The 17418-nt window shown below is 36.8% G+C and overlaps 1 protein-coding gene across 6 annotated transcripts in view; it reads right to left on the bottom strand.

Annotated features, from left to right (window-relative positions):
- The window catches only part of DCUN1D2 (defective in cullin neddylation 1 domain containing 2), a 52903-nt gene that overhangs the window by 21816 nt on the left and 13669 nt on the right, over window positions 1-17418 (bottom strand). For all 6 annotated transcript variants that reach the window (XM_023733464.1, XM_023733471.1, XM_023733451.1 and 3 more), the window contains one exon: window positions 10395-10525. In XM_023733464.1, the coding sequence (XP_023589232.1) occupies window positions 10395-10525 (131 nt within the window). The remainder of the gene's footprint in view (window positions 1-10394; window positions 10526-17418) is intronic.

Below are 17418 nucleotides of genomic sequence, written 5' to 3' on the forward strand. Positions count from 1 at the left end.
TGGTTCTGTAAGAGACTGAAGTATTCAGGGGTAAAGGGGCTTCATGTCTGCAACTCTCAAATAGCCCAGAGAACAAATTTATGTGTGTATATGTAAACAGGAAACCCTGGTGGTACAGTCGTTAAGTGCTACGGCTGCTAACCAAAAGGCTGGCAGTTCGAATCCAGCAGGTGCTTCTTGGAAACCCTATGGGGCAGTTCTACTCTGTCCTATAGGGTCACTATGAGTTGGAATCGACTCGACGGCAACGGGTGTGGTATTTTTTTGGTTTATGTGCAAACAAATCTTCCGTTCAGCTCTTTTACTTCATCATTTCTTCCATTTGTTTTAACTCCTCTACGTTCAAAAGCAAGTTTCAGAGTCTCTTCTGATATCCATTTTGGTCTTTTCTTTCTTTCTTGTCTTTTTAATGACCGTTTCGCTTTCTTCGTGTATGATGTCCTTGATGTCTTCCCACAACTCTTCTGGTCTTCAGTCATTAGTGTTCAGTGCGTTAAATCTGTTCTTAAGATGGTCTCTAAATTCAGGTGGGAAGTATTCAAGTTTGTACTTTGGCTCTTATGAACTTGCTTTGATTTTACTCAGCTTCAACCTGAACTTGCACATGACCAATTGATGGTCTGTTCCACAGTCAGTCCCTGGTTTTTTCCTGACTGATGATATTGAACTTCTCCATCACCTCTTTCCACATACACAGTCAATCTGATTCCTTTGCAATCCACACTTTCCAACTACTGAACTTCTTCGTGGTTTCCAACTTTTGTATTCCACTCTTTGCTATCTAGTCGATTCCAATTCATGACAACCTTAAAGGGCAGAGGAGAACTGCCCAATAGTGTTTCCAAGGCTGTAAATCTTTACAGAAACAGACTGCCACACCTTTCTTCCGTGTTGCATTCCAATCACAAGTAATTATCAATTCATCTTGATTGCATGTTTGAGCAATTTCAGACTGAAGCAGGTTGTAAAAATCTTCAATTTTATCTTTGGCATTAGTGGTTTGTGCATAAATTTGTATACGGACATTAATCTATCAATGACAGTATTGTACTTATAGGACAGATCTGGAAATTTTTTTTTTTTTAATGATGAATGCAACATCATTCTTCAATTTGTCATTCCCGGCATAGTAGACCACATGAATATCTAATTCAAAATGGCAAATATCAGTCCACTTCAGCTCACTAATGCCTTGGTAAAGTACAGGGTCAGCAAAAAAGAGGAGGATCCTCAATGAAAGAGACTGACACAGTGGCTGCAATAATGGCCTCAAGCATAACAAATGATTATGAGGATGGTGCAGGACTAGACATAGGGTCTCTATGAGTCAGAACTGACTGGATGGCACTTAAAAACAACAATGCCTAAGATATCAATCTTCAAGCACTGCATTTCACTTTTGATGATTTCCAGTTTTCCTTGATTCGTACTTCATACATTCCACATTCTGATTACTAATGGAGTTTGCAGCTGTTATTTCTCATTTTGAGTCATACCTCATGAGGAAATAAAGGTCACCAGGCTTTATTCCATCCACATCATTAAGATCAACTCTATTTTGAGGAGGCAGCTCTTATCCAGTCATATTTTGAGTGCCTTCCAACCTAAGGGGCTCATCTTCCAGCACTATTTCAAACAATGTTCTGCTGTGATCCATAGGGTTTTCAGTGCCTTATTTTTGGAAGTAGATTCCCAGGCCTTTCTTTCTAGTCTGTCTTAGTCTGGAAGCTCCACTGAAACTTGTCCACTATGGGTGACTGCTGGTAAATGAAATACTGGTAGTATCGTTCCCAGCATCATAAGAACATACAAGTCACCACACTACAACAAAATGACAGATAGGTGGTGGCTCTGAAAGGGTGGCTCAAGAAGACCAAGTAAAGTATTAAGATGAGAGGTGCAAAAACCTGGAGTTAGGAAACCAAAAGGGAAGAACACAATAAGCATTTCTCAAGCTGAAAGAACTAAAGTGAAAGTTCAAAATTTGAGTTGAATTACAGAAGGATTCTATGGGCAAAAAACTGAACGATGTAGGAAGCATCAAAAGAAGATGGAAGGAATACACAGAGTCACTGTACAAAAAGAACTGGTCGATGTTCAATCATTTCAGGAGGCAGCATATGATTAAGAACAGTTGGTACTGCAGAAAGAAGTTCAAACAGCACTGAAGCCACTGGTGAAAAACAATGCTCCAAGAGTTGACAGAATACCAATTGAGATGTTTCAATAAATGGATGCCATGCTGGAAGCACCCACTTGTCTGTGTCAAGAAATGTGGAAGACAACTTTTGCCCAACTGACTGGACGAGATCCATATCTGTGTCCAAAGGTGATCAAACAAAATGAGGAAATTATCAAATAACATCATTAATATCAAATGCTATCAAAATTCTGCTGAAGATTATTTAAAAACAACTGCAGTCATACATCAACAGGGAACTTCGAGAAGTTCAAGCCAGATTCAGAAGAGAATGTGGAACAAGAGCTATCATTAATGATATCAGATGGATCGTGGCCAAAAGTAGAGAATACCAGAAAGACATTACCAGTTACCTTTGAGAAGTTCTGACTCATAGTGACCCCATGTGTGTCAAAGAACTGTGCTCCATAGGGTTTTCAATGGCTAATTTTTGGGAAGTAAATCACCAGGCGTTTCCTCAGACATGCCTCTGGCTGGTCTCGAACCTCCAACCTTTCTGTTAGAAGCTGAGCACGTTAACTGTTTACACCACCCAGAGACTCCCAAAAGATGTTTACCTGTGTTTTATCGGCTATGTGAAGGTATTCGACTGGGGATCACATTATAGATAACATCGGGAAGAATGGGAATTCCAGAACACTTAATTGTGTTCATGTGGAACCTGTACATATATCAAGAACAGAACAAGGGGATACTGCATGGTTCCAAATTGGAAAAGGTGTGTGATGGAGTGTTTTAGTTATCTAGTGCTGCTATAACAGAAATACCACAAGTGGATGGCTCTTAACAAAGAGAAGTTTATTCTCTCACAGTCCAGTAGGCTACAAGTCCAAATTCAGGACATCAGCTCCAGGAGAAGGCCCTCTCTCTCTGTCGGCTCTGGAGGAAGGCCCTTGTGATGCATCAGTCTTCCCTTGGTCTGGGAGCTTCTCTGCATAGGAACCTCAGGTCCAAAGGACGCGCTCTGCTCCCAGCACTGCTTTCTTGATGGTATGAGGCTCCCATGTGTCTCTGCTCACTTCTCTTTTTTATATCTCAAAAGAGATTGCATTAAGATACTAATCTTGTCAACCTCATCAGTATAACCTCATCACAGTGACAGCATTTATAACACATAAGGAGATCACATATAATCTCTTCATAGTGATAGAGTTTACAACACATACGGAAATCACATCAGATAAAACAATCATACGATACTGGGAATCATGACCCAGCCAAACTGCTACACTCATTTCTTGGGGGACACAATTCAATCCATGACATGGAGTTATATGCTTTCACCTTACTTATCTGTCTGTGAAACAAATTATCAGAGAACCTAGACTATGTGAAGAGGAACATGGCATCAGGACTGGAGGAAGACTCATTAACAACCTGCAATATGCAGATGGCAAAACCTTTTTTGCTGAAAATGAAGATGACTAGAAGCACTTACTGATAAAGGTCAAAGACTACAGCTTTCAGCTGTATGGATTACATCTGAAAATGAAGAAAACAAAAATCCGCACACTACACCAATAAACAATACCATGATAAACGAAGAAACTGAAGTTGTCAACGATTTCACTCTACTTGAATCAATAATCAATGTCCATGGAAGCAGCAGTTGAGAAATCAAACGACATATTCCACCAGGCAAATCTGCTGCCAAAGACCTCTTTGAAATTTTAAAAAGCGAAGATGTCACTTCGAGGACTAACGTGCATCTGAACCAAGCCATGGTTGCTTTTCAATCGCCTCATATGCATGCGAAAGCCAAAAAATGAAAAAGGAAGACAGAAGAAGAACTGATACATTTGAATTGTGGTGTTGATGAAGAATAATGACTATTTCGTGGACTACCAGAAGAATGGACAAATCAGTCTTAGGAAAAATACAACCAGAATGCTCCTTAAAAGCAAGGATAGAGAGACTTTCGCTTGCTTACTCTGGACATGTCATCACGAAAGACCCATCACTAGAAAAGGACATCTTGTTTGGTAAAGTAGAGGGTCAACAAGAATGAGGAAAACCCTCACATGAAATGGATTAACATAGTGGCCTCAACAATGGGCTCAAACACATCAAAGATCGTGAAGATGGCACAGGACCAGGCAATGTTTTGTTCTGTAATATATAAGGTCACTATGAGTCAGCTCTGACTCTACAGCAACTAACAAGAACAATGTAAAAGTATGTATGTATGTGAATAAAATAAAGAAGTAAAAGTGGTAAAACTAACATTTGGAAGATCTGGGTGAAGAGTATACGTGAATTCCTTATAATTATTCCTCCAATTTTTCTGTAAGTCTGAAATTATTTTGAAATAAAGAGTTAAAAAATATTTCCAGCATTCTTAGTTATCCAGTACTGCTATAACAGAAATACCACAGTGGATGGCTTTAACAAACAGAAATTTATTCTCACAATTTAGGAGGCTAGAAGTCTGAATTCAGGGCACCTGCTCCAGGGGCAGGCTTTCTCTCTGTAGGCTCTGGGGGAAGGTCCTTGTCTTCGATCTTCCCCTGGGTCTAGGAGTTTCTCAGCTCAGGGACCCCAGGTCCAAAGGACATATTCCACTCTGGCTCTTCTTTCTTGGTGGTAGAAGGTCCCCCTTTCTTTGCTCACTTCTCTCTCCTTTTATCTCTTGAAGATAAAAGGTGATGTAGGCTACACCCCAGGAAAACTCCCCTTACATCAGTTCAGGGCTGTGACCTGAGTAAGGGTGCTGCATCCTATCCTAATCCTCATTAATATGACCTAATCCTAAACACAACGGACAGCTCACTCCCAAATGGGACCATGATCACAAGCATAGAGGCCAGGATTTACAACGTATCACGAAATGGAGGATAATCAGATCACAAAATGGAGGACAACTATACAATACTGAGAATCATGGCCTTGCCAAGTTGACCAATATTTTGGGGGAACACAATTCAATCCATGACACACTCATAGAGCATAATGATTTTTGAAATGATTTTAAAGCTAAATTATCAGCCTACAGAATTTATGGAACTTGTGTGCTTGCATCTCAGAACCCATCTTATGAAATTCATTAAGAGCTCTGAGTGAAATAAATCCAAATGAGAGAAGAAAAGCAAACAGTAGTAGAAGCCCACCTCCTATTTTCCGTTCCCACTACTGTTAGTGACAATTCCTCTCCCTCAGAGGAGCTGAGGGCTGGGACAAGAAGTTAGAAGGTAGAACTTTCATAGCTGCCAAAGGAATAAGTAACAGGTTGGCAGAGAGCATAATAAATTATTATAAAATGTACAATGTTTACCATAAGGATCATTTGTTTTAACCTCTGCTCTCTGTGCATGAAGCATCTTATGTAGCCTCTTTACTACCTAGTATACAGAAATAGTGTGTGGTTCCCTAAGTAGGAAATGATCTTATATTTATCAGTGCATATATTCGGGCCTCCAGAGTATATCCCACTCTCTGGTTCTTTTATGTTTGACTTTTTGAATTTCAAAAACTTCTAAGATTAAACAGGTAAAACAATTTGAAGTAAACTGGTCCATAGCATCTTGACTGATGATTAAAAAAAGAGTTGTACTCTCAAGGACTAAAAATCACATCATAAGGAAACAGAGCAAACTAGTCACACAAACATTTGAAGAGGCAGAACTTAAATGTCTGTTGAACACCTACTAGGAAATATATGAGATAAAAAGAATTGTAAAAATAAATGTTTGTCCTCAAGGGGCCTACAATCTACAGTTAATGTGCTTTAAGGATTTAAAGGAACTCTGAAAGACTTAAACAAAGGAAATTTATGTAAATTTTTTATTTGTTCTCCTCCTAAATATCAACTCGCCAAATTTCTCTTCAGTTTACCAGGAAATAAACCCTACATAACACAGTATGATCATTTACTAGTTATACTTCCACGGGAACAAAGCTCATCTCTGTAGTGAAAAGCAAGTTATTTAACCATTCAATACTTTAGTTACTTGTTTGGCTTGCCACCTTATGGGGTGTCACAAGGGCTAATAACATTTTATAGATTTTCTTATTCTTCCTCAACATAATTAGAATATAAAATACCACTTATAATTTATATAAACCAGGGATTGGCACCTAAGACCTCTAACCAAATATGGTACAGCAAGTAATTTAGAAAGGTACCACACAGCTGGCCGAAAACGAGACCAAGTTTCTGGCATCCCCCCATAACCTCCACCATCTGTCCCTCTTCCCTCTGTCATACATTTTCTCCTCTCTTAAGTGTTTGCCACATGTCTTCTAGTGCCTATCCTACGTTCCATTTTTGCCTTCAACTGGCAGTCACCCAATCTTTGCTACAGTGTTAGTGAATGATAGTTAAGTGGAAGAACAGAGGTATAATATTTACAACTAAGAACAGGAATTGGGTTGAAAGTGTAGGCAGGGTGTTTGGGTCTATGGAGTGCAGTTAGAGGGTTTTTGGTGGTAGGGGAGTCGGAAAGCCAAGAGTTTACCTCAGTACCCTTTCTCCAGATTTTGTTTTGTCATGATGAAACCACAGTTTATGGGGATATTATCTTCATGATAGTACTACACACTAGCCAATGCAATACTCGTAACAACCTTATGAAGTAGGTGTTAATGTTATAGCTATTTCATGAGAAGAAACTAATGAAAGAGGTTAAATACCTTAACCAAAATTACAGTCTACTAATTTACCAAGATTCAAACCTTGGTAATCTGGTTTACAGTCTGTGCCTTCAACACTATGTAAGAGTATCCTTACCCAGGATACATTGCAGCAGCTTTCTGAGACAGCCAATGAAGTTTTCCTGCCAACGCACAGGAGTAAAAAAGTCATAGCACATCACTTTTAAATGGCTCCTAACCTTGATGTGGAGCCCCCGTGCAGTGGTTAACAGCTCAGCTGCTAACCAAAAGGTTGGCAGTTTGAATCCACCAGCCACTGCTTCGAAACCCTATAGGGCAGTTCTACTCTGTCCTATAGGGTCACTATGAGTCGGAACTGATCTGATGGCAAGAGGTTTCGTTTTGGAACCTTGATATAACCAGATGAATAAAGACTACAAGAGAAAAATCACTCTTCATGTCAGTGATTGTTGTGTTTTAAAATTAAGATAAAAGTTATCTGTACTGAAATGTAACTGAATGGTTAAGAAGTTTTAAAATTGTAACTTCTTTTTTTGCTCAAAAATATGTATACACATAGCATGAAACAAGGAAAATGATACAGATAAAATGGCAGGATGTAGGTAGAATGGGAGAATACCTTCTGGCCCAGAGACAGGATAAAAAGAAGTATACTGGAGTGTTCTGAGAACATCAACATGGGTGGATGAACAGGCTACAGAAGTAGAGGAAAAAGTCCACAGAAGGAAAGCAGTACCAAGACAAGCACAGAGGACTCCAGGATTCTATGTGTCAGGCCTTCTCATAAATAAAAAAGAAACCCTGAAGCATTGATGATGATGCTAGGAAAGACCCGATTCTTACTTCTAATTATTAGAGTTTTTGCTAAAAGTGTTTAAAGCGACAATAATATTGAATAATCCAATACTGTGTTGATGCTAGTACTCCCCAATCTCTCATTCTCTAGTAAACTGTGACTTGCATGTAAGGTAGCCCACCAGGGAGGCAGTATAATATATAAGGGAGCGAGTAGGTGGGTGAGCAGGGGAGTAAGCAGAGGTGCCTAACAAATTACAGGATACATTAAGAGATTCTGAGTTAGACAGATCTGTGGTCATAGACTCAAAATCCTGCTGTCATGTCCCAGACGCACGCCTTGGATAAGGCATCTAACGCCTCAGCCTACTGATTTACAAAATGGGGATAAAGTTGCATGTGGATTAGACGAAAACTCCTAATGAAGGCAACTAGCTGTCACATAATAGATGCTTAATATATGCTGGTTTCCATCCTTCTTTCCCAGTAACGAGGTAAAAGAATAGAAGCCATCACCTACGAAGAACAAAAAAACCAGACTGAGTGTCACAAGACCAGATCCTGTTTGACACCCGAGTGGCAGAGATAACATAGAGGGACCAAGATATCCAAGAGCTGAGGTAGGAATGTTGGGGTGAGATGCTATTATTCTACTTTAATTTTATCCCTCACCAAGTGTCGCCATAAGAATTATTTTTCTTAAAGTATACTAAGCATTTTAATTTTCACAAAAATAAACACTCACAAATCTCAACTATTTACTTTGCAATAAAACAACTGGAATTATTTGAAAATCTCAATTTAACAAGGGCTCTGTTACCAATGCTTGAGAGTCTTCTTTAGACTTATCACTAATGCTTTCTTCATATTTTTTCAATAAGCAATTGGCAGGGGTTTTTTCCAGGTGACACACTTATACTCCTGATAGGAAGTATGTGACTAGTTAAGTTACAGAAAGTCTACAGATAGATCAGGAGTGTTTGTGCTGGAATAGTTGAATCTTTTCTTTCTCTTCCCTAAGTCAGTTTAGTAGAAGTTGGTCTCGAAAAGGGGGAGAAAAGTTCAAAAAAAAATGAACAAGCCAGCCTGAGGTCTGCCTTTTCTTTTCATTACTTATGTTTAGCGGTCTACTCAGTGTTGCCAGTGAACTGTCACTTCTTTTGTTTCCATACACCTTGTTCTGAGAACCAGATCCTTCATGATGTCAAGCCAAATGAAGAAGCGATCATTTTCTTCATAAACAAATGTGCTGGAATCATCTCTTCTCTTGGGGGAGAGGTGAGAAGGGAGAGGGTCCCACATTTTTTACTGCTTTGACTCTTGAAAACATGGGAAATTTGCAAAACCCTTGGAATTTTTGAAAATTCGACTTGCTGTACCTTTATAAAATTCACATGCCTCTATTTTGCTCACCCGCTTTTCTTGATTAGGAAAAAAAATATATCCATATTTTCCCAATTGTTCTCCTACAGGAATCGACCATACTTCCACCTTCTGAAGTTTTAAGTGGATCCATTCAAGTAATTTCCTTAACGCAATCCTCCTGGTAGAAGGCTTTTTTAAGCTCCTGAGATGTCAAATGCATGATCTGTAAGGTGGCATGCAGGGCAAAAAAAGCTGTTTCACATGACGGACCAGCCTAAAGGAAAAGGGAACTCTGACAATAGACTCATCACAGTCAATTCACCAATATCAGAAAACAAAAACAACCCATGACACTGGGAAAAAACAAATAGAAGAAAATAATCTTTGCCACAGGAACTAGGAAATAGTGTTTAAATAAAGAAAACTGCCTGTCTACTCCAATGTGAGACATTAAAAGATTTACTCCCTCAAATCTGCATTTGAATTTGATCTGTTTATAAGCAGAATGAAAGGAAAATAATGTTAGACAGAGAGGGAAGAATGAATGTTTATTGCATCTAACACCTATATACATGCATGAATGAAATTGGCTTTAAAAACTAAGTGTTTTTCCTCAATTTTTCTACTATGGATTTTTCAAGCCCCTTCTGATTTCCTACTTAATTTTTGGTCATCTTAAAATATTGCTCCTCTTCAAAATACAATTTCTAATATATTCATTTAATCCCATTTAAAAGACCATATAATCCCCCTTCCAAATTCGTAAGAGATTTTACTGAACTAAACAAAGTTCTGTTCCATTAGGCAACAAAGTGTAGGTCAGTAGGGACTGATTTAGAAAAAGATAAACCAGGAATAAACTATATAGTACTTATGTGCAAAATAAACAAAAACAAAATAAAACTCAAATAAACTAAAAGCTCAAATTGAAATTTAAGTTAAAAATTTCCTAAATGTACAATGTATAGTAAAGCAAAAGTTATAGCAAAGTCATAGAACTTTAGAACTGGTTTCAAAGAAGTCAACTTTAAATCTCCAGACCAGGTCAAGACTAATGTTATCTGGCTAATCTTCACAGTAACATAGGCAAAACACAAACCTGGCTAAGCACAAACACCATATGTAAAGGAAAACAAGATTGTTAGTATTAACTGCTGACTTCCCTAGCCCAATGAGAGGATATAGAGAATTTCCATATTAATTTACATTTTAAAATCTATATATTTACGCTGAGAAGTTAAGGTTTTCAAGTGTATGGCTTCTACAAACTAGTCTCTGTAGAGAGCAAGTAAACAATCAGTAGAAAGAGAAAAAAAAAACACAAGAAAGATAGTAACATGGCTGGCAGTACTGGCATTATGTTGACTGTGTCTCATAATCTCATTAAGATTTGGTATATTACATATTTGGATTTTATACTCACCTAAACCTTTTTGCCCGGGGTTCTTAGCAAAGGTAAAGGTAAACTGATAAAAATCTTTAAACTTCATTGTGTCCTTAAGCTCTTGTTCCAATCTTGGCAAAAGAGCTTTTAGCTTTTCTGTGCTATCACACCTGTCACAAGAAAGATAGTTATTTGTTACTTTTGGCAGACAAGCAGACACCTCTTCCCAGATCTATTTTTCCTTCTTCCATTAAGAATTTTAGCTGAGCACATGGCGCCATACCTGGAGACTACATTTCCCAGCTTCTCTAGCAACTTGGTATGGCCTCAGGCTATGTTCTCAGTAATAGAGAAGAAATTAGTGTGGGTTCTCTCTTGCTTAAAAAGAATTTCCAATGCTCTAAAACTGACTGGAGTGATAGCTGAACAGTGCTGTGAACATACTAGAAAACACTGAATTGTACACTTTAAATGGGTGAATTGTATACTATGTGAATTGTATCTCAGTAAAGCTGTTTAAAAATAAATAAACACGAAATCATTTGCTCTACTTTTCCGCACGCTGGAGTAACTGCAGCTTTAATCACAGGAAGGGAACAATGCCTTGAGGATGACAGAGTAACAAGATGGAAAGACCTCATTTTCTGAATGAGCTCATAAAATGGAGCCACGCTACCAGCCTGGCCTACTGCCTACCTCTGCACTATTACGGAAGAGAAAAATAAACTTATAGCTTATTTAAGCTACTGTATTTTGGGGTCTCGTCATTACAGTAGGCTAGCTTGTAGCCTAATACAGCTGTTGTTAGCTGCTATGGATTCAGCCCCAGACTCATGGCAACACCATGCTATTTAAAATATTAAAGTATTATAAAATACAGCTCTAATGTTTGAAAATTGGATTTTCTTCCAGAAAGTCAATAATCTTTAAAAATACAAAACAGCAGAAATCCAGATTAGTGATATATAAAACCTGTCTTTATTTCAACCATACATCAAGAAAGAAAATAAAAGCAACACTTTACTTATCCAAAGCTACTTGTCCAGTAGCTTTACCCAAGCAGAGCAGAATTAAGGAAAGAAATTTGGATAAAGCCTTGGAAAACATGCCTGAAAAGTACATACACATATAAATACAAAAGCACAAGTGTACAGCTTAAGGTCAGCATGAGTGTAACCACCACCCACATCAACGACTAGAATGCAACCAGCACCTCCGAAGTAGCCAATGTGCCCCCTTTTCCAATCACAACCCCCCTCTCCTCCACACAGAGGAATTTGACTAATCTGACTTTCGTGGTAACCACTTACTTGTAGTTCTCTATATTTTTATCACCTTAAATGAGCAGTCCTTAAGCGTGTAAGTTAGTTTTCCCTACTTTTGAACTATATATAAATGGAAACTCAGTTTGTATTATTTTGTGTCTTTGTTTTTTTGCCTATGTTTGGTATGTGCAGCTGTAGTTGGGTCCTTTTCATTGCCATATAGAATTCCATTATACTCATATTTCATAATGTATATATTCGAGTGATGATGTTTTGGCTGTTACTACTATTTTGGTTACAATTAATGTTGCTAAAAATGTTTCTGTACACATATCCTGGTGCACATGTGAATGCATTTATGTTAGAGTGGAATTTTTGGGTGCCAGAGAATCTGTATCTTCAATAAGTGATCTCAAAATAGTTTTCCAAAGTGATTGTACCAAGTTATATGCCCACCAGCAGTATGTTAGAGTTCTTGTTGCCCCATATTTTCACTAATATTTGCTATTATTTCTTATTTTAGCCATTCTAGAGACTTTGTTTTGTTGTGGGATATATTTCATTTGAGTTTTAATTTGCATTTCCCTGATAAGTGAAATTGAGTACTTTCTTATATTTTCACTGGCCATTTGGATACTCTTTATGAAGTGCTTGTTCAAGTCTCTTGCCCAGTTTTCAATTAGGTTGTCTCCTTCTTATTGTTTTGTATGAATCCATTATATATTAACGATACAAGCCCTTTGTCAGTTATATGTTTTCAAAGTACTCTCACTCAGAATACGGACTGCCTTTTCACTTTCTTGACGGTGTTTTTTGATGATAAAAAGTTCTTATTTTTGTATAGTATACTCTATACAATGGGCAGTCTTTAAAATGATTTTTTCTGGTGACATGTTTTAAAATTCTCCCTACTGCAAGCTCGCAAAGATATTCTCCTATGTTTTCCTCTAGAGATTTTTTTCTTTTGCCTTTCACATTAATCTACCTGGAACTGATGTATGGTGTGAGGTAGAAATCAACATTACTATTTTTCCTTAAAAAATCGAAAACCCATTGCCATCAAGTCAATTCTGATGGTCTCATAGTGAACCTATAGGATAGAGTAGAACTGCCCCATAGGGTTTCTAAGGCTGTAATCCTTACAGAAGCAGACTGCCACATCTTCCTCCCACAGATCGGGTGGTAGATTTGAACTGCTGAACTTCTGGTTAGCAGCCAAGCTCTTAACCACCAGGCAGTCTTAATTACTACAGCTTTAAAAGTTCTGATTATCTGGTAGAACAAATCTTCCTACCTTGTTCCTTTTCTTCAAGAATTTTTTGTTATTCTTGACTGTGCATTTTCACACAGATTTCAATTCAGCCTGTCAAATTACATACATAAATCCACTATCTATCAGGATTATGACTAAAATTGCAATAAGTGTATAGATAAATTTAGGGACAAGACACTGAATCTTACAATGAATGAGATATATTTTTCCATTTATTCAGGTCTTCTTTCCTCTCAATGAGTTATTGTTTTCTGTATGGAGATATCATACATCTTTAATTAAGCTTATCCCAGCTATTCTGTATTTCTGATACTGAAGATAATATATACTTTAAAAATTCATTTTGCTTTGTTGTTAGTATTCTGAAATATAATAGTTTTGTATCCTGCAGTATCTGGCTAAACTCACTTACTGATTCAAATGTTTTTTCTGTAGGTTGTACTAGCTAAGACTTCCTATTCAAGGTTGAATAGAAGCAGGCATTCAGATTTTGTTCTCTGTCCCAAAGGGAAAGCGTTTAAATGTTTTACAATACCAATAAGTATGTTTGTTGTAGGTTTTTTCTTTTTGGGTCAAATTAAAGGCAATCCCTTCTATTCTTACTTTGCTTTGAGTTCTTTTTTTTAATATGAATGGATGTTAGATTTTATCAAACCCATTTTATGCATTAATTGAGAGGATCACATTTTTTTTCTCCTTTTCTCTTATTAATGTGGTAAACTGATTTTGTAAAGTTAAACAAATCTTGTATTAGTTAACTATAACAACCTTTAGCTTGATATATTATTGTAGTTTTTTGGTTGTTTTTTGGGCTGGAATTAGTTTGCTAATAATTTGTTTAGAATTTTTGTATCTTACACATCTTTTGATTCTTATAACTAAGAGTGGTCTGTAATTTTCCATCCTCAACATGTCCTCCCTGTATTTGTTATCAACAATGTGCTGCCTTCAAAATAAATTGGGGAGTGTTTTTTTCTTTGCTATTTTCTGAAAGAGGTTGTGTAAAACTAAGTGTTTTTTGTTGTTGTTGTTAAAAGTTTGCTAGGATATGTCAGTGAAGCTATCCAAGCCAGGAGTTTTCTCTGTGAGATTTTAAATTATAAGTTCAGTTTCATTAAGAATTACAGAACTATTAAGATTTTCTATTCCTTCTGTCAGTTTAATAAATTCTGTTTTTTTTAAAGAATTTTTCTATTTCATGTAGGCTGTCAAATTTATTGGCATAAAGTTGTTAATAATATATTCATCTTTTTAATATCTGCAGGATAGGTAGTGATGTCTCCTTTTTCATTTTATGTTGATTGTTATTTAAGTCTTCAAATAACAAACTTTTAGTTTCATTGATCCTTCCTGTAACTACTTTCTATTTCATTAACTTAGTGCTTTTAAAAAGTTTATTTTTTCCTTATACATTCTTTGAGTTTAATTTGCTGCTCTTTTTCTACTTCTTGATATGTATGCTTAGCTTACTGATTTTCAGCCTTTCCTTCATTCTAAAATATGCATTTAAGAAGCTGAACACTACAAGTTTTGATATGTAGCATTTTCTTCATCATTTAATTTAAAAAAAAAAAAAAAAATTCAAATTTCCAGTGTAACTTCTTCCTTAACCCAAGGGTTATATAGGTTTGAATCTATTTCTCTATTGCATTTCATGGGTCTATTTTTTTGTCATTAAGCCAACATCCCATTGTCTTGATTATTCTAGCTTTGAAAAAGTCTTGAAATTGGGTAGCATAAGCCCTTCCACTTTGTTCATCTGTTTCAAGGTTGTCAATTTTTATCATTTCTAGTTCTGCTGTGCCATTTTTTAAATCATGTGTTGTTCTCTGACAAATTTTTAATCTCCTGAACAAAGTGAGCAAAGTTATTTTAAAGTAAAAACATTTCATTATGTGGAGCCCTAGTGAGCCCATTTCTAGTGTGTGTGTTTTTGTGTGTGGCTCTTTTTAATATAACTCCATCTCCTCATATGCTTATTTACTTACTGATTTTGTGCAGGACGTTCTATTTAAAGACTTGTTTGTAGAAGTAATGTAGGGTAATATCTTTTTCTAAATACCATTTTCTATTATATGCACTGCTGAAGGAGGCACACAAGTAGCATTTTTATTTACTTTTGCCAGGCACCTTTGAGCACTTGCAATCTGAAATTACCGCATTCCAATTTCAGGGATTGATATTTTCTAAGCAACCTATACGATCTGAGCTGGAAGCATTCCTGTGAGGACTTGCAGTTTACCCTTCCTCTTGGACAGGCCTTCAGATTTCAAACTCAAGTGTGAGGAAGTTATCCAGGCCTCCAATGTTGGCAGGCCCTGGTCTCCAATTTTTCACCCTGTTGTGGATTATGTCCCTCAAAAATATGTGTTGTAAATCCTAACCTCTATGCCTGTGGTTATAATCCCATTTGGGAATGGGTTGTCTTTGTTATGCTAATAAGGCAGGATTAGTGTAGGCTGTATCTTGAGTCAATCTCTTTCGAGATATAAAAGAGATTAAACAAGCGAGCAGAGCAAAGATGGGGGAAGAGAGATGCCAAGCCACATGAAGATCGCCAAGAGGCAGAAGTTGAAAGAGACAAGGACCTTTCTCCAGAGCCAAAAGAGAAAGAAAGCATTTGCCTAGAATCAGCATGCTAAATTCAGACTTCTAGCCTTCGAAACTGTGAGAAAATAAATGTTTGTTAAAGCCACCCCAGTGTGGTATTTCTGTTACAGTAGCACTAGGTGACTAAGACCATCCTCCTCCCCTGGTCTCCAATTTTTATTCTTCTTCCCACAAAAGAGTGTCAAAAGAATGGGCAAACGCCTTCAGAGTAAAAGCAGACCCAAATGTTGAGTTCACCTCTTTGGAGCTCTATTTCACAATTCTTCACTACCTTGTTACTTCTCTAATGCCTTTCAGCAGATTTATTTAATATGTGTCCAGTTTCGTAGTTGTCATCTATGGACTAGCACATAGGTCCAAATTACCTGGCCCACCATTTCTAACCACCAAGCATAGAAATTTTACTCAGTTTATGTAAGAATTTTCAAGCCCTTAATGAAAATGATGTAGGATTAACTGTTAAAGGTAGGTAATCTAATCACAGTCAAAAGAGTATATAGCCAGGAAAAAGTATGAAAAAATAATAACAGAGCAAACACAAAAGCTAAAGTATTTTTTAAAGCTTAGTGCTATTTAGATTAGAAGACAGTCCTTTATATCTCTAAGAAAACACTGACATTATCATTACATTATAGCACAGTAAAACATTAATAATACTTTGATTTAGTATAGCACTTTCATATTTACAAAATTCTTCCACCTTTAACTGCTCTCTAAGACGTGGAGAGCAGAATTATTATCCCATCATAAACTGTAACCTGAAATTACATTCTGCATATTCTATATAAGAGAGTATGAAATTGCCTAATACATGTTTAGAAGATTTATACTCCAAATCCTTAAAGCACTTTTAAGTTATGGTGCTTAATACTTAAAAAATTATTTTAAGTAACATATTTATAGACAATATAGAAGACATGCTAATAAGTGTTGCCATAATAAGTACTGATTTTCAAAATTTCTCATTTATGGGAGATTTTAATAGATAGGATAATGTATAGTACAATACCAACGGGACTCTTCTTTAATAGGTGTTCTCCATTTTAAACTTTTTATTCTAAAACTAGGATTCACCTAGGCTTTCGTAAGTACAAGGAACATGAAGAAATACACTAAATGTTACATCATTATCATGATGATGTCTTCTGTTTAATTTTATACAACCACTGGGAATGTGGTAAGATAGTATTAAAAATAAAAAATGTAGAGTTTATCATCTAAATAGATAAGGCTGATATATGTAACAGTTCCATCAGTTTAGTAGAAAAAAACCAAATGCTATATTTTTCTCTTTGGTTGCTATAAGTGCATATTCTAAGAACGTTTATTGTCATGGACTGAACTGTGTTCCCCAAAAATATCTGTCAGCTTGGCTAGGTCATGATTCCCAGTATTGTATGATTGTGTTCCATTCTGTAAATCTGATGTGATTTCCTTATGTGTTGTAAACTCTATCACTATGATGAGGTTATACTGATAAGGTTTACAAGATTAGGTAGTGTCTTAATCCAATCTCTTTTGAGATATAAAAGAGAGAAGCGAGCAGAGACACATAGGAACCTCATACCACCAAGAAAGCAGTGCCGGGAGCAAAGTGCATCCTTTGGACCTGAGGTTCCTGTGCAGAGAGGCTCCCAGACCAAGGGAAGACTGATGACAAGGACCTTCCTCCGGAGCTGACAGTGAAAGCCTTCCCCTGGAGCTGATGCCCTGAATTTGGACTTGTAGCCTACTGGACTGTGAGAGAATAAACTTATCTTTGTTAAAGCCATCCGCTTGTGGTACTTCTCTTGGAGCAGCACTAGATGACTAAGACATTTATATTAAAGTTTTTAAGCTCCCTTCAGCAACTAAGAATAAGCTATTTAAGTTGTCAATACTGAAATATCAGAATATCCAAAACAGTTGAATTAGC

Source organism: Trichechus manatus, unplaced genomic scaffold (genome assembly GCF_000243295.1).
Source record: "Trichechus manatus latirostris isolate Lorelei unplaced genomic scaffold, TriManLat1.0 scaffold00004, whole genome shotgun sequence".
Lineage (NCBI taxonomy): Eukaryota > Metazoa > Chordata > Mammalia > Sirenia > Trichechidae > Trichechus > Trichechus manatus.